General features: G+C 48.7%; 1 protein-coding gene across 1 annotated transcript in view; it reads left to right on the forward strand.

Moving 5' to 3' along the window:
• Positions 1–24964, forward strand: part of CDHR3 (cadherin related family member 3) — a 97217-nt gene that overhangs the window by 61567 nt on the left and 10686 nt on the right. Inside the window, exons 15-17 of the mRNA XM_070046274.1 lie at positions 39–220; positions 3482–3542; positions 5247–5295. Coding sequence (XP_069902375.1) covers positions 39–220; positions 3482–3542; positions 5247–5295 — 292 coding nt within the window. The remainder of the gene's footprint in view (positions 1–38; positions 221–3481; positions 3543–5246; positions 5296–24964) is intronic.

A 24964-nucleotide genomic window follows, 5' to 3' on the forward strand; every position in this document is an offset into this window, starting at 1 on the left:
TACCAGCCTCCACTCATCTCCCTCTTCTGTCATTCAAGCCCAGGATCACCTACCGGATCCTGAGGAAGAACGTGTATTCTCCATCGGCCTGGTATGTGCCTTTTGTCATCACTTTGGGCTCCATGCTGCTCCTGGGTCTCCTGGTGTCCCTGATCATCCTATTGGCCAAAGCCATCCACAGACACTGTCCCTGCAAGGCTGGGAAGCACAAGAAACCTCTGTAAGTTGCCAGTGGGCTGGGCCCTTCCCCCATTTCCTTTCGGAGGATACTGCCTCTGGTGATGCCAGGAGAAGGAAAGGGAGACAGTTGGGATTTCTCCACAGGGTAGAGAGGGTGCCTGGAATGAAGAAAGGAAACGGAGCTACCGGGGAGACGTCCCCAGCTCCCCTTGTCCTGGTGGGCCCCCTTCATCACCTGCCGGGCCAGGAAACTGTTCCTTTGCTTTTCCCTGGCACCTGCCCCATACTTGATGAGTTCTCAATGAAATCAGGGCTTCAGCCTCTTGGTGATCTTGTCCTGGATAAAAGCTCCAGAAACAAGGCCGGTTGTGAGTAGTAGTAGAATATGCCGTGCTGTTATTTGTGGAATATTTAAAGGATGGGATGGAATTATAAGAAGCATAAAAAGGAATAAGGGAATTAAGCTTTTGGCTCCAGTGACTGAACTGGGCTCTGGTGTGACTAAATAATCATTGTTCTTTTGCGTGTGGCCCTCTCAAGGGCTGTAAACGCAGGCCTGCTTCCTCTCCCTGGGATGCTCACCTGCTCACTTATATGCCTCTTTCGGTGACGCTCTGCAGAGTGTCTTTTACTGGCTAAAGGGAGGTACTAGAGTAAAGTGGAGAAAGCATCAAATTGTTACAAGCTTCCCCAGAGCCAGTTTCTTGAGTCTTAGTAGCTCTTACAGTGAGAACGTGATGGTTCTGAGCCTGGGCTTTGGAGTCAGATAAGGTTGAGGTTCAAATCTTGGGTCTGCCATTTTCTGGGTATATGGCTTTGGGCAAGTGACAACCTCTGTGAATCTCAATTTCTTTATTTGAAAACCAAACAATTAAATGAGCAAATGCAAAGGAACCACTTAGCACTGTTCCTGATGTGGAGTAAATGCTTAATACACTATTTTTTTTTTTAATCTTGTTGCATGATTTTTCATGGCTGAGTCCCAGTGAGCTTAGGATTCTAGATTCTAAGTTTAGCTCTGTACACCCAAGTATCTTGAGGTATTGGAACTTGAATTTTGGAATTTCTCACCGGCAAAAAGAAGGGGTGATAAGACTCATGTGCCATTTAAAGGTATTTTGAAGATTAACTACTACTGTCAAATAATTTAAAATCTATGGATGAAAGGCTGTATAAAAGTATAAGTATTAGCATAAAGATGTGCATTGCATTTTGCCATATTTATTGGGGGCATTCGTTGCTATTGGCAACCTTGACTTCAAGGTAAGAAATCCTTGAGCATCTGCTGAAATTTAAAAAGGTCTTTTTATTTGGACTATACTCACAAATTGATTTGAGAAAAAAAAACCAGCTCCAAAAGAGTGATGCTTAAGCTTGTAAGGATGGCAGTGCTCTGTAATGGGATTTGGGCAGAAGTTCTTAAAGGAAGTAATCCAATACTGGACACTGCAACTCACATGCAATTTATAGTCAAATGTGCGCCTTGAACCTGGTGGCTTCAGTTACCTTCTACATATTGTTTTCAACGTGGTTGACTTTTAAAAAACTAGCTAGTGATTCAGACTCAGACCTGGCCTCTCTGGCAATTTGTTGTACCATATGGCAACCAATATTTGTCCCATAGCAGAGAATAAAATTAGAGTCACAGAATGAAGGGTCTTAAGAGTCCAGGTGTCCAGCTCTTCACATTACAGGAAGCCAGGGTTTAACTGCTAGTCATCGAACCTTCCCACTGTGGGTCAAATCTTCTGCTCAGATGGTTACTGGGGAGGAAAACCAGGCAGGAAGAATCGCTGGGCCGTCTGATGGGGTCGTCATGCCCTCACTCAGTGTTGTCAGAGAAAATAGGTTCCCTGAAGTTCTCTAAAGCAATAGTTTTCAAACTTATCAAACTCCTAAGCCTCCTTAGTCCCAACCCAGCAGTGATGGAGCAGGGCTGGGAGCCCATTCTGCATTTTAGTCCCCTGCCCTGGTCCCTCTTTCAATCGACCCCTGAATCCCGGGGAACACAGTTGCCCAAAGGTCCCCATGTTGTCACGTGTGTACCAGGGCAGAGTGCTCTCAGGTTAATTCTTGTCCATCCCTTCTCCCCCGATACAGGGTGAAGAAAGTAGGTATGTACGGTGCCGATTACCTTTGTTTGTTGCTGTTATTGTTTTTTGCTTGCTCTGTTGTACTACATAAAAGGGTTCCAACTCGGTGGAGAATCAGGGCACAGTCCTGTGTTGGTGGGTTTTCCGCCACATCATCTGTGGATGGAACGAAACAGAGGTCGGACGTAGCTGGAGGAAGGGGAGGGCAGGGCAGGGTGCATGGGACCGTTGGCCCGCTTGGGTCTCATTCGGTCCTGCCTGTTCCTTACTGAGTCACCTCCAATCAGCTTCACATCAGCACCTAAAGGTCTGCTCCCCACCAAGCGGGTCAGGAATGGAGAATTCTCCGTGAGTTAAACACAGAATCTACTTGCTGCTACACACAGAGGGGGTGACCCCTCCTGAGGACAGCTAGTGCCCTGTATTAGACAGATGCCTCTTTTTAAAGAACAAATGATACTTTATTCTCAGATTGTGATGGATTTGAACATTCTCACATGTTACTTAGGTTAGGGTAGTTAGAAATCGGGGCTGGGTGCAGTCAGATGGGCTGGGAGAGCTGAGTGATTTCAGGGCGTTGGTGAAATGAGCAAGGCCTATCTGAGGAGACATCACCACTGTCTCCAAAGCTGTGGTCTCAGGGAGACTCCAAGCTATGGGGAGAGACAGGACAAAGAACCGGAAAGAGTGTTTTTGAAAAATGATTGTTCTAATCACTCCAGCCATAGGTGTGTGCATCTGACATGCACAAGGGATATCTCAGCAGGGTTAGAAATTTAACTACAGTGGTTATTGATCATATCGAATGAGATAATTCTAAAAAATGAGATTTTTCACAAACTATCTCCCATCCTAGTTACTTTGTAAAAAGGGCATAAGGAATGGACGCAAAGAATCCTCAGATGAGAAACAAAGGTAGCAACCCCCTCTTTCTTTTTTACCTATAAAGCCATTTAAAACCTAGTTTCCAGTAATGACAATAAGCTGGAAAAAGAATTAAAAATTTTTAATGGTGTATTATGAGAGTGTGTGTGTTTCTGAGAAGGTGGAAGGAGGTCAACAAACATGTCTAGAGACAGAAAATTCTTTGCTATGCCTGCAATACTAAGCTCAAATCCTGCTTAAGAGAGATCTCTTTGTAGGGGTAAAATTTTAAGGTCAATTTAGTGTCCAAGAAGCTTAACTCTTGTCTGTCCTCTTGCCTGCAGAAATGAAGAACACAAAGAGAGAGGCGGCGGTGGTGAGGCTGGCTGGCCCCGGGGGCGCCGGGTTGGGGAGGGGCTCTGGTCTCCCCCCGGCCGTCTTGCCACAGTCCCACGGGGGTGTTTATCATTCAGGGAGATGCTTGTATCTGGCCACTGGAGCAGACTGCTGTGTGACGAGCTCCTGATAGAATTTGTTCCCTCCACTGAACCTGTCTGCTGCTATATTTGCAGAAGAACTGGATTTCATAAATATTGAATAGTGGTGTTTATTATCTACACTAGTTCTCCGGGAGAGTGAGTTAGGGGGAGAGGAGCTTAAAGACCAGAACTGGTGCTTCAGCCTTCAATGGGATTTACTTTTGCTTTGCTTTTCCACACCTTGAGGGAAAAGTGATAGAAAAAGAGCACAGTGGGAGACTGAGGCTGGCTCTGCCCTCTCGGCCATATGACCTTGACCTCAGGGACTCCCTCGGCCTCTTTAAGCTTTAGATTCCTCACCTGTGGAACGGGAGTGAGAACAGCTGCCCTGAGATAACAGGTGGGGAAATACTGGGAAAATTATGAAGAGTCATGTAAATGCAAAGTGTCACAGGACAGCTGGGGAGTTACCTCCTCACGTGACCTCCTGAGTTTTCTTTCACTGAACCTGATCCACCCACTGGAAGTGACGGAACTTGAAGGTGACCCCCTCCCAGGTCTCCCCTAACCCCTAATAATAGGACTTTGTTATGATCTAAGATCCATGAATTTGGGAAATGACAGGCAGGACGCGGACGAAGTATCGCTTCAGGCCAGTCTCCTAAGTGCTTATAAGCACTGGTCTGCAAACAGGAGGAAGGGGTGATCTCCTGTCTCCTGGGTCTTATTATTGCCTAAGGCAAGTACCCTTGACGATGCCACTCAGAGACTGAGACATATGTAGAGTTAAATTCGTCGATTAAATAAATCAATCCCCCTGGCCGTAAAAAGTGCAGCTTCTGAGTTGATCAAGTGGAGGAAAGCTGTACATCTCGATTCCTTCTGTTTTCACAGAGGGGAGCTGTGGGCAAGTGAGTAGGTAACGGCTTATGTGATGCAAACGGGGGTCAAAGGCCCATTAAACTCCCAACACCATCCTCGTGAGTGTGCTGAAGAACGGCGTCGTTGGAGGGCACCGTGTGAGGGAAGGGGGTGTTTCCAGGGGGCAGAGGTCAGGTCCTGGAGGGCGGCACAGAGTACAGGTCAGGAGAAAGAATAAGGTGGGGAACACTAGGCTTAGGTGAGGCAGGCCAGGCCCGGAGGCAGCGCTGCATTGGCCTAGGCTGACTCATCTGTGCCTGCTCTGCACGTAACATCTGCCTGGCAGATCCCGCGTAGGTGATGTCGATCTTGGCCGGTGCTGCATGGCATTTCTGCTCTTCCTTCTGTGCAGCTTAGATGGCGTTTACTCAGGATGCTTTCCTACCCCCCAAGTCTGCATTAAATGTCCTTTTCCCACCCCTGTTCCCCCACGCCCCCGTAGCATCCTATATTCCCCCATCACAGGCTTTATCACAGTAAACTGCAGTGCCTCTTTGTCAATGGCCCCTGCTTGATGGCAAGCTTTGGGCGGGCGGTAACCAGCCCTGCCTTGTTCACCGATGTGTCTCGAGCATCTAGCACAGTGCCTACTGAATAAATAAATGTCAGGAAGGTCCTGGGTAAGGAACCTGGGCTGTAAGGAAGAGCAGCCTCTCCTGGGGGGAGGAGTGTAGGGCTGTGCTTGAAGCCGTCTCTTTCTTTTCCTTAGGAAACAATCCAGATGAACACTGTCTTTGATGGAGAAGCCGCAGACCCAGGTAATTAAGTGGCAGTGTCGTCCGTAAGGGCACTGATCATATTCCAGGCTGGTGGAGTCATGAAGGACCATATCCCACGTCCTGCTCTTCACTCAGTCTGCCAGTGCGTTTGGTTGTCGGGCCTACACAGTGCTGATACTTCCAGGCGGCACCGCAACGTGAGATCGGCTCAAAACAGAGCTGGCTTGTAGACACTCAAGCACATGATCACGTGTGAGGCCTCAGCAGGTTTCCACCTAAAGGGTCCCACTCAAGGGCCACGCCTCTGTCCAGCCTCCCTCCCTGAATCACAGGCCAGTTCAGGGAATTGGTGAATTCAGTAACCCACTGTGTCTTCTGCTCACTGGGACTCTACCTCCCCCCACCTGCCTCATCCTTTCTGAATGCTTCTAAACACCATCCTATTGGTAATGAGAGATATGGAGAAATGGCAAGCTTGGCTTCTTTTTTTCCTCGATCAGGGCCAAGAATTCCTTCTTGGACAGCAAGATGAACATAAGGTAAAGCTGGCCTCCAGAGCTCTCATCACCCCCATGAAATCAGCTCCAAATTTAGCTCCTTTACACACATCCCTTCACTTACAAAGGCTCAATTATAGACGTGAATAAAGGGAAGGAAACCAAATTCGGGAGGCAAGTGCGTTGGCTCCCTGCCACCCTCACATGCGAACGGCTCCGCTTGGTCCTCCTCAGAGGGAGGATGGCTCCTCTCCAGGACAGGCTGCCGCTGCTGCTGGAATTAAATTTCCCTCTATTATTAGGTACTTGTTACCATAATGTGCCCACATTAGCATAAGTGCTGGTGGGATCCTCTGCCTGAGAGGCCACTCATGCTGTAGGGAAACAGCAGGAGCAGGGGCACGCCGGAAACTAGATCTTCTGGGGCAAAACCCAGGGAGGACCGAGGCTGTTCTGCGTCTGTGTGTTTGCGAGAAGGAAAAAGGAAGCGATGAGCCAACTGGACTAATGTGAACAAACATCAATTAGCGTCTGCAGGCTCCGACACAATAAAAATGGCTCCCTTGCATCATCTCAACTGGGGCCAGATTTGTGTGTCTGTGTCTGCAAATCTCTGCTAACATAACATAGATAAAAATCAAAGTCTTTCCCTCCTTCCTTGGTGAACTCCTGTTTATATCAGGGATTCAGGGGATCTTTTTAAACAAACAAATCAGAATGTAATGGGTCACCCCATGAGAAACTGAGCCTAACTTATCTGAAGCTCATGTTGAGTTCAAGACTTCTGTGGCCTCTCATCTTGCCATTGAGGTGACCTTGAGACTCTCCTAAACCTTTCTTTCCAGGGAAGCGTGAGATTTGCTACCTGTGTGGTCACAGCCACACAGCTCAGCTCGTGGAAAGGGCAGGCAGGTGAAGATTGTGTTCTTCACAAGCCTGCTTTCAATCTTTCTAGCTGCTTCATCTTTCCTTGGGGGCGAGAAGAGAGCAGGGTGGAGATGGGGGAGCAGAGAAGCATTTGGATTCCTTTGTTTATACATTGGTGGTGTAATTTTTTTCCCTAGTTACTGGGGCAATATATGAATTCAACACAAAAACTGGAGCCAGAAAGTGGAAAGATCCCTTAACCCAAATGCCAAAATGGAAGGAGTCCAGCCCTCAGGGAGCTGCTCCAAGAAGACCTGTCACTGGGGAAGGGACCGGGCCACTAAGGAGCACCCACAAGGAAGGAGATGGGCTGAGAAACAAAGCACAGGCCAAGAATACAGTCCCACGGTCCAGGAACCAGGACAGCAAGCCAAGCACCCCAAAGAACAGAAACTCAGCCCTTATGGGTGGGGGGTCCCCCAAACCGCACCCAGAAAAGTGAACAGTGTCTGGCTGCCTGGCCCACAGCACAGCACAGGGCGGGAGCTTGACTGTCTGGGACGCTGCCTCACCCTACATTCTTCGAGGGCAGGGTCGGGGTGGAGGGCTGAAAATGTGGAGGATCCAGGGTCCCAGGTGGAATGTTTGACAGACTTTAAAATGAAGGCCTTTCATCTCAGAGTTGCCTTTTTCTGAGACAGCCCAGGAGAGATTTTGCCCTGGCCTCAGTACCTCTGATCAGCTGGACTGTAACTGGTGGGTGTGGACTTGTGTTTCTTCTTCACATTGACCTCTAGGAAGCTCTGTTCCGTTCGCCCCTAGGAAGTGCACGAGACCTCCTGCCTAAATTCTGAGGACTACCCTCCCACCTGGTTTCACCTTATTTTCCTGCCTTTATTTCAGCGTCACCCAGATTTCTTCACTTATAAATACAGTTCAACACCGTATACCATTGTAAGTCACATCTAATCTTTTTCAAAAGAGGCAGAGCATGGGGAAAAAAAGGATGAATAATGAGTTGTTCACCTGGGAAGAAGAAAACACACTAAATACCTTTAATTCTTTTTCATTAAGGTAAAACTGATGATGCAATAAAGCGCACAGATCGAAGGCATTCAGCTCAGTACCATGTAGACTCTTCCCTGACGCAACCAATATTTGGGTCTTTATTGTCACAGATTACTTTTGCCTTTTTGAAATTTCCTATAAATGGAAAAAGAGCTCCCCATTTCTTTTGTATCTGGCTCCTTTGGCTGCGCACCATATCTGTGAGATTCACCCAGCTGTACTGTGAACCAGTCATGCAGGGCTCTTCACTGTGTCTCTTATCCCACTGAGGGAATCTACCACATGTCATTTATCCATTCCACACTTGGGTAGCTGCTCCAAGTTTTTTACTATTATAAGGTATAGCACTGTGTACTTCCTTGTACATGTCTTTCCATAGCATAAACACGTGTTTCTTCTGAGCCTCCTCCTAGGAGTGGGATTGCAAGAGCCATTGCTGGAATCTGCTGAGAATTCTGAAGTTGATGGCTCCAACTTATACTTTCAACGATGGAGAGTTCTGACTGCTTTACTCCCTTGTCAACACTTGGTGTTGTCGGTCCTTTTCATTTTAGCCATCCTGGTGAAAATTCCTCTTGAACTAAAATCACTGTTTTTCTCAAAGCTAAAACAACACCAGCCCTACAACCTACCTGCCCGGCTCCTTCTCTACCTTCTGTGATTGGTGGAGGGGGAAACCACAGGACTCAGAGCAGAGACACAGTGGGAAGCTCTAGCCATTCATACAGCTGGGACTTTCACCTGTGGCCACAAGCAGTGACCTGAAAATAAATCTCTCTGCAATGCAACAGGAAATGGAAATTTTCAGTGCGTGCCTGGTGAAGGCCGAGCAACCCTCACCTTTGCTCCATGTCCTGCTTCCCAGCTGCTGGGCCCCTAGTCCAGTAACCAGAAGAAAGGACTAGATGAGAGTCTACTGGAGCAGCACCCCGTTTCCCAGTTGGAGAGCCAGATGAGAACTCTCCAGGCCCAGGATGGCCTGTAGAGGGCAGGCAGGATCCATCCTGCAAATGCAGAACTTCGGAAGGAGGAGCTGCCCGTTTATTGTGTGCCCCTGCGTCCGTGTGACTTCTCAAGAAAAAGAAACATTTTTAAAATGCCCTGTCCTGGCCTAGAGCAAGCACAATTTATTAATAAGGCTTGGTTGCCAGGGAACTCCCTTGAATAGGTTTAAATTTTGCAAAGAAGGCAGAGCTGCTCATTTGTGGAGGTTAAAGTGGGTGAAGTGGCTGACTACCCATTTAAGACTCTGCAAGTCTGTGGAGCCCCGGGTAAAAGACCTTCCTCAGAAGCTCTCAGCCTCAATGCAAGTAAAATGAGGCTCCGAGAAGGCTGAAGAGGGTGCCTGATAACTGTTTATGAGCCCATTAAGGATGATTAAAAGGAGGGCGGTGAGCAGCTGTTATCCCTTCTCTGGTGATGACAGGGCAGGAGGGGATCATGCTTCTCGGCCAGAAGAAGAGATTTAAGTTAGGCACAGGGAGGGACTTCCCAAAGGCTGGGGTCTGTTTGAAGAGTCAGTTCTTTCCCTGGTGATGGGCAGGAAGAGCTGATTATCTTCCAAGCCCCAAGATGTGAACCTCGAGGAACCCAAGACGTGGGTCAGGAGTGGTACCAGGAAGCTTCGAAACCACCTTTTCTTTTTGAATATTTGACTATTTGATCAGGGGAAATCAGAAATCTCAGGTCCAGGGCTGAGGCCATTTGGTTTCTAACATTTACCAGGTTTCAAAAATAAATTATCTGAATAAAATCAAGTCAGGGACCATTGGGGACCTTGTAAAAGTTTTCTCACATTTCTCTCCCAAGGCCTTAATCATATGAATTTACTGTAGCTAATGCTGAGTCATTAAAAAGTAAAGCAAAGATGTTCAGGGATCAGGACACGGAGGGGTCCACTGTTGAGGGATGTGGAACCCCGTGGTGAATTCTTTTTTTTTCGTTCACTTTTTTTTTTTTTTTTTTTTTTTTTGCGGTACGCGGGCCTCTTACTGCTGTGGCCTCTCCCGTTGCGGAGCACACGCTCCGGACGCGCAGGCTCAGCGGCCATGGCTCACGCACCCAGCCGCTCCGCGGCATGTGGGATCTTCCCGGACTGGGGCACGAACCCGTGTCCCCTGCATCGGCAGGCGGACTCTCAACCACTGCGCCACCAGGGAAGCCCCCGTTGTGAATTCTTAAGGTTGAGCTTTCCCTGTGCTCAGCAGGAAGCCAGGTCCGCATCGCTGTCCGCCTGTGTTAAAAGCATGTGTGGCTCATGAGCAGAAACCGGGCAATGATGCTTTTGCTCCATAGAGCCCTTGCTCACGTCTGTAGATCTACCGTTTGCCTTTTTATGTAATGTGTTTTGTAATGGCTGAGAAAATTAAAGCAACCAAGTGAGTGAATCTAGAAAATGATGGCTATTGAAACGTGGCATTTCTCATTTCAAACTTAGTGTGTTTATACCTCCCATTCATTCAGTAAGTACTTATGGAGTGACTACTGTGTGCCAGGTGCTGACTCATTAGTAAACACAGCAGCCCCAGGACCCTGCCCTTGAGGAGCTTACATTCTGTCTGCCGCAGCTGAAGGCGGCCTGCTGATACACATCCCCAAAGATTCTATTTCCACTTCCATCCTGGCCTCTGTTTCTTGGTTCCCTGAGTGTTCTATCTGAAAGATAAATTAACCCAAGTCTGGAATTTCCTTTCTGGAAGAAGATATTTCAGAAACACTTAAATATTGTTTAAAACTTAATGGGGAGGCTTTATCAGAAAATAGTTGAGGGGTCTTCCCTGGCGGACCAGTGGTTAAGGCTCTGCATTTCCACTGTAGGGGGCACAAGCTCAATCCCTGGTCAGGGAACTAAGATCCCACATGTGCACAGCATGGCCAAAAAAAAAAAAAAAAGGAAAGAAAATAGTTGAGATGCCCAAGGAGGGGCCCCAGCCTTGGGTTATCTGACCAGCGTATGGCTTATAACCTCCGGATGGCAGCTCTGAGCAGGTGTGACTTCCTTGTGTGGAGGATGGGAGTATCCTGAGGCCAGTGAGACCTTTGATCTGGAGCCCAGGGAAAAGGTCAGACATAGGATGGGATGGAGAATCGGGGGGAGACCCAGATCACTGAGACCCTACTATGTGTCACCTGTATTGGGGGTGAGATGGGGCTCCTGCTCTAAGGAATAATCCCACTGAGAAGGTAACCAGCTCTTTGAAAAGACCACAGCCACGCCCCAGGCACTGCATGAGAAGTAAATGAGTTTCATAGGTAGTGGGTGCGGGAAGAAGCAGATGGAGCCCCAGCGGTCTCTAAAAGTGTGAGGGAAGACCTGGACGCTGAAGGGTTCTTAAAGCTAGCTACGTGTCCAAAGTGGAGGAGGAGAGAAATGTTGAGCAAAGGCTAAAGCATTCAGAATCCTGGTTGTCAATCAATTTTCAGCCAGTGCTTGTCCTATGTCATCTGGGGTGAATAACCACAGCCCATACAGAGCCTCCTGGGGGTGCAGCAAGCGCTCAAAAAACACTTGTAGAACTGGATTGAATTAAGCAAGCTGACAGTTGGTTTCCGACCCAAGTCATATAGCAGAGTCACAACTTTTCTAATTAGATCTACACGAACATTATGATGATCAACGATAAAAAATTAGAGTGCCGACTAGGTCCCAGGCACTGTTCTAGGCTCTGGGGAGATAGCAGTAAATAAAACAATGTTCTTAGTGTTTACATCCTAGTGAAGGACCAGAGACTGAACGTACAAACGGACAATGGCTGGACCATATATAAAAATAGAACTTGGACCTACAACCTACAGCAACCTGCCCAGGAAACCAACCCCCTTATCTACAATAAACAGCCCAGGAAGCCAGCCTGCCTAAGTCGGACTTGCAGGAAGCAGAATGGCTGTTTCTAGTAACAATCCAGGAAGCTCAACAATAACTTCTGTAACAATCAGCCCCAAATGGCCAGGACTTGATTAGTGACAGACAGCTTCCCTAATTTTTATCCCCGCTTCTAACTTAGGACCAGCCAGAGAAAACTAAATATACACCATAGGATGGACCGCCTCCAGTGAGCCCACCTACAGCTTCCCCAGGCCAACAGCCTCCAATCAGAGCACCCCGGAGCCTTCCCTTTGTTCCCCGACAAAGCTCTCCCACTCCTCTGCCCGCCTTTGAGTCTCTGACAAAATGGGAGTGATGGTGGCTGACTCACTTGCTATAGTAAGAGAAAAATAAATACCCTTTCCTTTTCCCATATGGTTGGTCTTTGTTTATTTCCACAGGAATGATAGATAAGCAGATCATACATATACGTGTATACATAGCATATGTATGTGTATCTCATATGTATGCACATATCATAGGTATGTACATATATATATCTTATATGCACACATACGATATTTCAATGGTGGTAAATGCTATTGACGACAACGAACAGGGTCAGCGTTATGGAGGGTGGAAACGGCCTCTTCAAACAGGTGGTCAAAGAAGGCCGATGGTAAGATGAGAGTCAAGCAGCAGAAGTGGGGAAAGAGCCATGCAGGTCACAGGGAAGAGCCCCCAGGCAGAGAGTGCAAAGGCAAGGCCAGGTTGAGGATTAGCTGGAGGCGCGGAGCGATGAACATGAGGACCTGAGGAGACTCCTTCGCACAGGTGCATGTGGGGAAGTAGGTGTGTATTTGGGGGTGGCGGTGGGGACACGTGGCCTGCAGGGCGTGAACGGTGAGGCAGAGGAGGAGGGTATGCTCATCGTGTAGGGCTTTGTGAACCGCTGTAAAGACTTTGGCTTTTACTCTGAGTGTGATGAGGAGACGTTGCAGGGTTTGGGGAGCAACGTATTTTCTGTTTTGAAAGCATGTCTCTCTGAGTACTGATTTGAGAACAGATTTCAAGAAGGCAGGGAGCAGGGGTGGAAGCAGCGAGACCAGTGAGGTGCTATTGGACTAATCCAGGTATGAGATGGCGGTGGCTTTTGGTGCAGGGTGGTGGGCACATGGAAACCTTGCAGGACCTTTTGGAAGGAGTGTCCCAGCTGCAAAAGAAGCCCTGAGTTCTCCTGGGTCTATTCCCATATTAGATAAAGGTGCCCCAGCAGGGTCTAGCCACTCCCTCAGAGGAAGCTTCCAGATACAGCTATTTCACATAACACCAAACAGTGCTTCCTGAATGCAACTGCCCCCTGCCTAGTCTGTGAAATCTGTTGCTATTGCTATCCAGCATGGTGGTGAGAGTGCGTGTGCGTGTGTGTGGTGTGCGTGTGCGTGTGTGTGTGGTGTGTTGGGGGAGAGAAGCCCTTAGTGTTTCTGCCACATTGAACTGAATCCTGTCAAGATTCCAAACAGGCTTCACGGAAGCAGAGCAAACAGGCCTGGACGGTGTTTTCTCTGTCTGGACTCTGTGCCTTGCTGTGCAAAAGGTCGCAGGTACCTCATTCATCCGTGACATGCATTAGATTAGCTCTCACTCTGAAAAAGTACAGTTCTGATTACAAGCCGTTCACCAGGAGACCTGAGTTGTATGAAAAAACTGTGGCCTGTGACTTCCAAGAGAGTCTAAGTTCTTAGGAAACCACTCTGTTTAGAGGGAAACCGGGAGGCAAGTGTGTCCTAGAAAACTGGAGCCTTACGATCAGATTTTTGGAGACAGTCGCTACTTAAAATGATATCACCTACTGTTCCCATGAGTACGAACCATAATTATCAGTCCTGATTCTGGGTTTGGAGAACATGATCCTTGCAAGTCTTAAGACCAAAGTAAAGCATGCTTGCGAGAGCTTTGCACTCTTCTGGGTGGTGCCTGCTAGGTTAGGCAGGCCCAGTGCTTGGACGAGAGCATCCCACTGCCCATTTGGGGCCCCAGCATACTCAGAAGCCCTGGGAATCTTGTGGTGTTCAGAAACAATCTGCGGCTGCTGTAGCCCCTGCAGACCCAGGCACAGCTGAGGGAGGGAAGCTGGTTAATCTGATTTATAGGTGAGGCTCACAAGAGCTCCACTCCCTGCACTGCCCATCTCATTTGCTCGCCCACAGTCAGAACACCCTCCAGCTGGTCTTTTTTTTTTTGGTAACATTTTTATTGGTATTGTGATTTAATTCACATACCACTAAATTCAGTGGTTTTCAAGTATATTCACAGAGCTGTGCAACCATCACCACTATCTAACTCTAACACACTTTTATTACCACCCCAATAAGCCCCATACCCATTAGTAGTCATTCCCCATCCCCAAGCCCTAGCACCCACTAATCTACTGTCTGTCTCTATGGATATTTCATATAAATAGAATCGTATCGTATTTTTCCTTTTGTATCTGGCTTATTTCACTTAGCATGTTTTCAAGAATTATCTATGTTGTAGCAGATATCAGTATTTTATTCCTTTTTATGGCTGAATAATGTTCTACTGCATGAGTACACCACATTTTATTTATCTACTCACTGGTTGATGGATATTTGGGTTATTTCTACCTTTTGGCTATTATGAATACTGTGCAGTGAACGTTAGTGTACAAGTTCTTGTGTAGACACATGTAATTTCTCATGGGTATATACCTAGGAGTGGAACTGCTGGGTCATATGATATTTCTATATTTATCTTTTTAAGAAACTGCAAACTGTTTTTCAAAGTGGCTGCACCCTTTGACATTCCACCAGTCTTTCACAAAGTTTGGTTTTTTTGTTTGTTTGTTTGTTTGTTTTGCGGTACTCGGGCCTCTCACTGTCACGGCCTCTCCCGTTGCGGAGCACAGGCTCTGGACACGCAGGCTCAGCGGCCATGGCTCACAGGCCCAGCCGCTCCGTGGCATGTGGGATCCTCCCGAACCGGGGCACGAACCCGCGTCCCCTGCATCGGCAGGCGGACTCTCAACCACTGCGCCACCAGGGAAGCCCCACAAACTTTTTAAACAGAAAAAAGGTACCCTCAGCCCAGGTTGTGGTGGTGTCAGCCCTTCCCAGACTGTGTCAGGCTCTGGCATATGGAGTCTGCCTGTGGTCTGGAGTGCTGGTCGACCTTACTGAGCTTCCTTTGCACCTGAGTGGTCTGCAGATAGGTCTCTACAAACCTCAGGATTGCAACTGTGTGTCTAACATATGCTGGGCACACTAGCTACACAGTCTCCAAATCCTCACAGTACTCTTTTGAGGATGGTCCAGTTAGCTGCATTTTACAGATGAGAAAGCTGAGGGGTGGAGAGATAAGGGAACTTGCCCAGAGGTCACAGAGCCAGGACACCAAACTGGGTCTGTCTCCTTGGAGCTTATGCCAAAGGGCTCAGTTATGGCCTTTGATTTGTGTTCTGGGGGAGCTTTCAGGGAAAAGATACTCAGTCAGAGGATGACTGAACCCTCCTCAGACGGATCCTCTGACCGAGTATCTCTTCCCTGAAAGCCCAAGGCTACTCATGCCTGCAAAAATCAAACCCTCACACGTGCAGCATCAATACCAGCTTCTGGACCAGCAGACAGGCTCTGAGAGCATCCTCTCCTGCCTGGCTTGAGCTGGGATCTGAAATAGCCGCCGGCCTCCTGCAGTCCTGCAAGCTCAGAGCGTGCGGCTTTGGGCTGTGTGAAAGGCACAGTCTATTCTTTTCTCGTTTCTGCACACATTCCCCACCTGTCTGCTGCTCAACAGAAGCAGTCTCATCTTGGCTATGAGTATTCAAGTGCCTTCCAAAGACGTTAAATCAAGGTCTGGGTCACTCAGAAACAGCCCCCTCCTCCCCAAGGGGAAGGGGCTGCAGTTACACATGTTGGCCAGCAGGGGCTCTTTTTGCCATTTGGCTTCCTCTGAGTGGTCCAGAAACGCCTCCAATAAACTGGTCCTCTTCCTTTCCACCTTTCCCCAAGCTTTTCAGGGTATGTGGCCGCGGGCCCTGCAGAGAGCAGCCGCAGGGCACCCATAGTCAGGATTCCGCCTTGTGGCCGCCCACAAAAACCCACAACAGCAATGTGGTTGCTAGAAACCTGGAGGGCCCTACCAAACTTTCTGGAGGAGGGAGTGAGTGGCCGACTCCACCCATGAGTAGCCTTTTCCTGGAAGACCCCTGGACAGTGATTAGGGCACTTTGCCAAGCAAGCTATGGCTAGTGATGAAGACAGCTCCCAGCTGGGCTCAGAACAACTTTATCACTGTTGACTTAGGAACAAAGGATTAGAATCAGCTGTGGGGCTTGGCATCTCCAAATAAATACCCCCAGATTTTGTTCCCTTAACACACCATCTTGCCACATGTTCCAGAGAATGAGGGTCCCAAATTCTATGCCTTTGTTTGGTTGAGTGTGTGATGTGTCCATGTAATAATAATTAAAATCAAATTTCGCATTTATAGAATGCTTGCAATGTGCAAGATCTCGTGGGGTCCTTTGTATTTATAGTTGTATTTAATATAATGCATCTGGAGGTCCTCTAATTTACCTATGAAGAACTGAGGCTCAGAAAGGGTGATTTACCTCTCAAAGGTCTCGCGGCTAGTAAGTGGCAGAGGGAGGTAGAGTCTGAAAGCAGGTGTGGCTTCTAAGCCCCTTCATGCTCCCATCCCAACACTGCCTTCAACTTGGGGCTGCTTTAGAAGAAGGCGCAAGGCTGGGCATAGAATCAGAAGGGAAAGGTGTGGACAGAATTTACAAGCTAGTTTATGCTGGAGCTGGTCTGGGTGCCTTGAAATTCATCAGTGCTTGGACGAGTCTTCCAGGATGCGGACCCTTCCCATGGAGCAGCCACGGGCTCATTAGTGTCACTGAGCACCGGGTGAGAAAGATAAAAAGGGAAGTGAAAGGCAAAAAGGGAGGAGGACAACAGGGCTGAAGCAAGCAATGAAGAGCAGAGAGAGAGGTGGCTGGTGGCCTGAAGACCCTTGCCTGGGAGCCCCCTGCCTGGGGAGCTGGTAGAGCAAGAACAGCCTTCATTCTCTGCTGCAGGACCAACAAAGGGCAGCTGAATCACGGGATTTCTCAAGAAATAAAAATTCCTAGCACACCCCTGGGGCCTCGGGGAGAAAAACTGACAACGTGTTGATTGAAAACAGACCCAGCTGAAGTGTGCCCGCAGCATGAGGCCAGGCTCTTGCAGGTTCACAGCGACACCTAGTGGTCTCTGTGGGCACCTGCCGCCATCGTGGAAACGATGAGGCCCGTGGTCTGGTGAAGAGTGTTATCTGGGATCTAGAGCAGAAGTGTCTTCTTTTCCCTAGCTGCCAAAGGCCATATTTTGCTCTGTGTAATAGGTCAGTATTCTAATGGGAATTCCCAGGGATGGCAGGGGCACTGGTCAAAGACTGAACTTCCTACTATAGCCAGTTATGTATATCCAACAGACTGTGGCTAGATTTTCTGAAGTGGTCGTTATTTCTTCTAGTTTTATTCTTTTCATGTGTTAAATCTAACTGAATGTATTTAGTGGTGATACCTTTAGAAGACTTTTACACAAATGAATTGACCAATCCCAGACATTTCTTTGTTAGATTACGTGTTGAGAAAATATAACGACTATGCTTCTACATTAGGTCAAAGACCTTAGCTTCCATCATCACCCTGATCAATAAGTCTGCTTAAAAATGAAAACTATGCTTCTCTTTCTTGGGTAATGGCGCTTTAACATTTCGTCCCCTTCCTTGCCTCCCCTCGCTCCATTTAAGCTTTGGCTAATTTACTTGTCTGAGGGTTCCCTGGGGGCAGAGTATGTCCAGTGTTAGTACAAGGCCTGGGACATAGTTAATACTCAAAAACTCTCTCCTAATTGAATGACTTCAGCTGCTGATCAGGCAGTGGCAGGGCAGGGGAGGGAGGCCAGATAATCCAATATCCTGGGAAGCGCTGCTATAGGATTCCAGACTCCGAGGGGAATTTATCAGACCTTGGCAACTCAGCTTCCTGTCAATGGCTGGGGACAGTCTGTGGTTAAACAGTAGCCCAGGGTGGCACTTGTAGAGCTCTGTAAAAAGGCCTATTAAATGTTTGTGGGTTGGCACTCCTGGGAGGGCTCCTCGAGGCCATATTTAAAGGGACTGTCAAGAGACCCACTGAAGGCTTTCCTGTTGAAGAAGAAACCATGAGCTTCTGCAATCCAATTTTACTGGGAAGGAAACACTCCCCCCAAGCTAAATTTTATCTAAATTACATTGGCCAAATTACCTGCATTAACTGGGTTCCATTGGTTGCAAAGATCAAAGAGACTCAGATTTACTGGGAAGCCGCTTGTGGAAATAAAGAGCATTGGCCCCATTGCTTGATCTCTCCAGAACCCAGAAGATGCAGAAGACCTGACTATTTGAAGTGTGGTGGCATGGATGGGGGTCATATTGGTGCCAGCCCAGCATCATTTGAATAGCCTTCCTAAATTAGGAAAACAGGCCATGTTAGGGTCATTACCTCACCAGGGTGGAGATCAGAACTCAGTTTCCCCGACCAACTCTGCAGCTAGGACACAGACATGTGACCTAGGCTCTGCCAGTTGGATGCAGCAACGTGAAATTTGCACAGAAGCGTGAAAAGCAACGAAGCAGCTGCTGCATGGGATTGCATCTTGGTGATGGGGGCCAGGCATGTGGAGCCCCCAGAGGAAGCAGCGGCAGAGACACTCCCACTAACATAAGCCAAAGGCAGTGGGATCAAGCCTGTGACTCGACCAGTGGGGATATGAGATGAGTATTGTTTATGGCTACAGAGCCTCAAGCCCCCTTCTCTAACTCTGCCAGAGATTCTGTGAGCCACTAATATCCTCTTACACATTCCTGTTTAAACAAAGTAGTGTTTTGTTGTTTGTAAGTAAGAACCCAGATTGATAAACCCACCATGAAACTATAGTTAGCTTTCATGGACACTGGAATCAGAAAGTCATTCCACATTCAAGGCAGCCATAGGAGGTTCATGTCAGCAGTTCAAGGATCATTACCTCAGAGAGCTTGTACTCAACTATTTTGTTTGGGGCTGAGGTGGATATCTGTTGTGACTGCCTATTCAACATGCCTCCAGTTACAACCATTTTTCTATTGTTAATTTAAGCCTTGTCTTCTGGTGGTACTGACATCATGCCCTAGATCCAAAGCCGAGCACATGACCCAGGCCAGGCCAATCAGATTGCTGCTTTTCCCTAGCCTCAGTGATTGGTTCAGGGGTGGATACATGTCCCAACGTGGACCAATGAGAGCTATCCGTGGGACTTGCGCTGTACCCCTAGGGAATTTACTCTTTTTCTGCTGAGGCTGCTCGGCTGGGAGGAGGTAAGCATGAAACATACAGCCAGTGTCTGCCACCATGTCAAGTGTGGGAGTTGCTGCCGACCAAAGAATAAAGCCAACTGGAGGAAAGCAAAAGTAAGAGAGAGGTGATAATTTCCAATGATACTGCACATTTGGATCCAGCCAGGACTGAAGTCAATTCCATCCTTAGATTTTTCAATTACGTGAGCCATCCAATTCCTTTGTAAGTTAATTTGAGTTCAGTCTCTGTCACTTAAAACCAAAAGGGCCCTGACTAATACCATAGTGCATGTTCAAATACTAGAGTTTTTGGCAAGGCTTCAAATGGATTAAATTACATCCCCACTTATCAGATCATTCACTTGATTACTCTTCAAGCCTGTGTTTTCGTTTGAGGATAACTGTTATGGCCCCAATTGTGCTCTCTTCTGTACTCACGAGACCAAGTTTGCACACATCCTAGGAAACACGTGGTTCCTTTGTACATGCTTGTCATTATACTCTACCTCTGCCATCCAATGTGCCCGTTTAGGATTCTCCCATTCTACATGAAGCACTCCTCTCAACATTCTGTCTGAGGAACACTGTTGTAACAACATATATCCTCAGTTACAACAAAAGGTACATCCTCCAGCTTGAACACAATATGGTACCCACCTGTGAGGGTAGCTTCCAGCCCGTGTGCACAGGTATTTGGGTTCAGAACCACTGGTCCTGGAGCTCCAGCATCAGTGTGATTCAGTGACTGCAATCTTCACGCCCCTCTTCTAAGTGTATCTTCATGATTCTTGTCCTGCTACCAGCTGGCTCATTTTCTCTTTATTTCTAAAATCAATTCCCAAAGAGAGAAAGATATAATTTGATTGATCTCATCTGGGCAGGGTTGATTGAGCTGGACCACATCAGACAATACCAGTCAGCCCATACGTGGAGGTCCTGCGCAAGGCATCCGCCTCTGTCCAAACACTGGCCAAAGGAGGGTGCAGGTCATGTGGTCAAAACGCAGCAAAGTTTGGATGAGCAACAGCTTGGGGACGCTTCTCTCCTTGGGAGCTATGACTAGGGCAGTTTTCTTAGTCAGAAATGGTGTGTTTGATAGCTTCCATGTTCAATGTGTCTGGTACCTTCTCCTGTCCTATAAATAATAGAATAAAATCATGATGAAGTTAGGGATGGGGATGCTAATAATAATTGTGAAGAGCTGGCTTCAGGTTCAATACCTCCATTCTTCCTGCGTCACACTTACTGGATGTCTCTGAAAGTTGTCAGTTTTTATTTTCCTATAAGCCAAAGGATTAACTGGGTTTATGTTCTTTGAGGGTCTCTGACGAGACAGCATGGCTTTAAATACCACTTTGTGAGCTTCCCTGGTGGCACAGTGGTTAAGAATCCACCTGCCGATGCAGGGGACAGGGGTTTGAGCCCTGGTCCAGGAAGATCCCACATGCCACGGAGCAACTAAGCCCGTGCGCCACAACTACTGAGTCCACGTGCCTAGAGCCCATGCTCTGCAACTAGAGAAGCCACTGCAATGAGAAGCCCGCGCACCACAGCGAAGAGTAGTCCCCGCCCGCCGCAACTAGAGAAAGCTCGCGTGCAGCAACAAAGACCCAGCGCAGCCAAAAATTAAAAAATAAAAACCAACCAAACAAAAAACACCACTTTTCCCTGACACAGAGTACCCAGCTGCCACCCTCACTGTGGGTCAACTGCCTTTAGAGGCGGGAACATTCTCAACTGCTTTCCCTAAGCCTGATGAGAGCCTATTTCCCCTGTCACTGGGAGAGGGCTGTGAATATCCACATGCTGGCATCCAGCTTATTCCTAGTTTATTCTGTGGTATTGCATCAACCCTCTAAGGTCAACTCCAGAACCTCCAGCTTTAAGCCAAAGTACTTTCAACATAACAAGAAGTTCATACCTGGGAGGCCTGTCTCGGGCCAGCCACACACAAGGGGTGTTGGAAGCTCTACCATTAACTCATTGTGCAAGTTTTCAGTGAATTGAAAGATACTAGGATGCCTCCCCTGTTAGTAAAATAACCATAACCAACAGGGTTGGCAGTGGGAAGGAATCTGGTGAGGAGGGTGGGCTGTACCAGAAGCCCACACTTCAACTTGGAGTTTCCCCCGGTCAGGCACTGACCCTGGTTGGGCCAGGATGTTAAACTGGGGATGCACCCTCTCCCCCTGGGCTGACTCCTTCAAGGTCTAGAATGCCATCAGTAAAGTCTAATTCTCTTTTGTATTTGAAGGCGCCTAGAATCCTAAAGATAAAACTTCTCAAAACTCAGTAGCTAATTTCTCCAAAGTTGTGGGACCTTTGTTCAGGTTTATATATTTAATTCACCTCCTGAGGACTCTTTGGACTTTTGCTGCCAGACAGTATCTCAAGACAAAAAATCGTCTCTAGTCTACGTGGACAAACCAAGGTGACCTGTTCCTGTTCTCGAGGTGACGTGGCTCAGTGGTTAAGGGTGTGGACTCTGATATTAAATACACTTGGGGTCAAATATTTGTGACCTTGAGTAAGTTATTTAACATCTTTGTGCTTTGTTTCCTACCGTGTAAAATGGGGATGATGATGACATAAGTCTGCCCCATGGTGAAGTGTGTATGTTAAATGAGATCATGTACATGTAAGTGGTAAACACCCACTGTTTTTTTTCCAGCTAAGTGGGATTTCCCAGGGACCCATCAGAACTTTCCCTTAGAAACCTGCTGGGGCTGCCTGCACTTTGGAGCCCTTCCAGGTGAGGGCGACAGAAACATCATAGCGGGCATATGGGGTCCTCCTCCCAGCTCTGTTCCTCCTGCCTCTCTGGGGGCAATGTCACTGGTTCCAGAGAAGACGGCCAAGGCTACAGCTGACATGGAACCTGCAAGTCTGGACTGGGGCCTCTCACTGCACGGAAAGTATGTTGAGCACTGACGGGCGTGAGTGACCCACCACTCTTCGGTGCTAGATGTCCTTTTAGGCATATTGCTGCTAGATGTCACTGGGCCTATACTTCAGGTCAGAGGATGGGCGTGGGTGAGAAGCCCCAGCCCCTGCCAGCCTCCTGGTCTGTGAAGGTCACATGGCTCTTTGAAAGTGGCTCCACCGGACAGGCCCTCAAGTCCTGGCTCCAAGAAACCTAACCTGGGCTCAGCCAGGCTTTTGTTAAATCGCTGATCTAAGAGGCTGGCAAATCCATTAAGAACAGTATCTGAGGGACTTCCCTGGTGGCGCAGTGGCTAAGACTCTGCGCTCCCAATTCAAGGGGCCCAGGTTTGATTCCGGGGCAGACTTATGTGATCAGGGAACTAGATCCCACGTGCATGCCTCAACTAAGGAGCCCAGGTGCTGCAACTAAGGAGCCCAGGAGCCGCAACTAAGGAGCTCGCCTGCCACAGCTAAGACCTGGCACAACCAAATAAATAAATAAATATTTAAAAAAAAAAAAGAACAGTATCTAGGAGGATTCCTGGACCAAGCAGGGCTCACAGACTCATCTTCGCTAGAAGGGCTGGTGTGCCCAGTGCTTTTCAGTTTCCAGGAGCTTTCATGCACCTCGTGCCAGTCGCAGAACAATCCTGTGGGTTAGGCAGAGTTTAGAGGAGAGAAAACTCCCCATGGAGTCTTAAACCTGCAAATAGCTTTGAGGTCAGCTTCTTCAACCCCTTTGCCATGCAGATAAGGAGAGGAAAGTCCAGAGAGGGCTGGGTGACCGAGCTAATAGGAGCAGGGCCAGACCCACTGCCTGGGACCTCTGTCCCTCTCCCACACCAAGCTGCACCTGAGGCCAGGGAGCCCTTGCTTGGCTGGGAAGACAGCCTCCCTGAAAGCCCAGGCTGAGATTTAGGCTGCTTTGTGCCTGAGCCCAGGTCCCTGTCATTAGCACAGCTTCAGCAACAGTCCTTGGTCGGGGAGAGGGGACAAAGCCAGCCTGGGCGACTGCTCCAGCTTTCGGCTGCCCTAAGGAGCTTCTGTGAGTCTTTACAAGTCCCAGATTGGGAATGTCAGACCTCAGGCAAGAATTCTTCAACATGAGGATGAGTCAACCCGGGCTCAGGGAGCATTCCTTGGCCTGTCCTGCTGTTCCCAGAATCCCCTAAAGTGCTGGAACTTAGGATGGAACTTGAATGATTGACCCCTGGTTTTAGTCCATCAGAGTTGCTGAGCACAGACTATTTTCCCAGCACTGGACTGGTAGGTGCCACTCGAGGTCAGGGGCTGTCCCTCCCTCATTGAAGGACCCCGGAGTCCTCAGCACAGAGAGGAGTGGAGGGGGGAGGACAGGAGGGAGGAGGAGACTTCACGGAGGCGGCTGGGTGCCATTTACACTTTCAATTCCCCCAGAGAGGCAGCTGTGGGCACTCTCCTCCAGGGCCCCAGAGGCTGGCCGAGTCTGTGGTCTGTCTAGGCGAAGGGGGAGAGGTTACCCATACAAGCACATTTCCTCAGAAACATCTGCTCCACCGCAGGAAAAACAGCAACTCTGCTGACTTATTTAGCGTCCATTAAGTTCATATTCAAATGAACATGCAGGGAAGGAGAGGGGCGGGGTCACAGCAGCACAGAGGCTGGGAGAGGCATTTAAAACGTATGGAGATCTGTGTACCAGATGTTCGTTTCACCTCAAGAAAATAAAATGACGGAACAACACAGAACAAAACATCTCAACCAAACGTCTGACTCTGAGAGCAGCAAGGGAAAGTCTGCTCTGTCTCCTATCCTGCCTTCTCCGGGTCTATTCCACGTTCACATGGAGAGGCTTCCAGTCACAGGGTTTCAGCTCTTGGTGTGAACGACACAGTTACGGCTGAGACCACTAGTGCACACGCAAAATCTTGAACAACACAGACCCTCTTTGCACATGGAGGGTCTCAGACAGTGGGCTGGTGTCCAGTGGGCTGTGCCAGAGGCCCATCTGAATGCTAATGAGCATGCAGCTGCCCCCGGGGTCGCAGGGCAAAGGGCAGGAGCATCGGAATGGGTCCCTGGAAGCTCTCTCTGCATCACTGGGATGGTCAGCTAGCTGGGACCAGGTCCCCTCTCCCTGCAGGAGGGGCTGCACCCAAGCTCATGTTCCTGCAGACCAAGGCTTTCTCCCCTGCCCCCATCGGTGCCCAGGGAACATTGCAACACCCCAGGTAATGCCTGCACATCTCCTTTGCCTGGAGCCCAGTAGCCTGTGTGTTCCTCCAGCAACCTGGGGGAGGGTCCTCCAGAGACATGAAAACCTACCCTGTGGGCCCACTCACCCTGACCCCAGGAATGATGACAGGATGGGGGATGCATGTCCGTCTGTGTCTTGGGGCTCTCCTTTGGCCTTGTGTGTTCCCCCCCACCCCGCCCCGGTTTCCTTAACCCATGCTGTGTGATGTTATGGAATTGCCTCATATCTCATATCTGGTTCCTGAGGGGAGGAATTCAGATAGGACCACATGGCAGGACACCTGGATAAGGTATCTAGTCACTCTGCAGAGCTGCTTCCATCGCACTTAGAAACACAAAGGCCCAACACAAACGTACAGCACTTAAATGCCACCACCAAGCCTAGAGGCACAAAGCAAGGGAAGGGCAGGGTCCTCCAAGGAGCTCTGGGAAGGAACTTCTGTAAGCGTGACTGCACAAGGGAAAGGGCTGCGGCAGCTTCTGCCAATGCTCCTGGGACGGTCCTCCTCATCTGTCCCTTCTAAGAGCCCAGCCCTGCTTGATCTCAACACCCAGCCCATCACTGCCTGCTTTATGACTCTCAAAGTCTCCTGGAAATGGACGGCTCTGCAGGGTTGCTGGGATCTTTCTGAAGCCTTTGTAATAACCGGCATTTCTCACTGAATAAGGTGGATGGCGCTGTCTTCAGGCCAACCTGAGCTTGTGGCCCTGGGGAAATAAGCCTCTTTGCTCCCTGACAAACGGGGAGAAGAATGCTCTGCCCAAAACCGACCAAGCCCTCATGCGCAGTCTGTGTAAGCTCGGGCGGGAGGGGTAGCTGCGAGAAGAGCCACTGAGGTCACTTTCACTGAGTTTCTTTCGGTTCCACAATGCCCTGTGCTTCCTCACATCTCAGAGCGCTCGGCCCTGCAACCCTGCTGTCTGGATTCAGTCA

This window comes from Globicephala melas, chromosome 9 (assembly GCF_963455315.2).
Source record: "Globicephala melas chromosome 9, mGloMel1.2, whole genome shotgun sequence".
NCBI classification, from domain to species: domain Eukaryota; kingdom Metazoa; phylum Chordata; class Mammalia; order Artiodactyla; family Delphinidae; genus Globicephala; species Globicephala melas.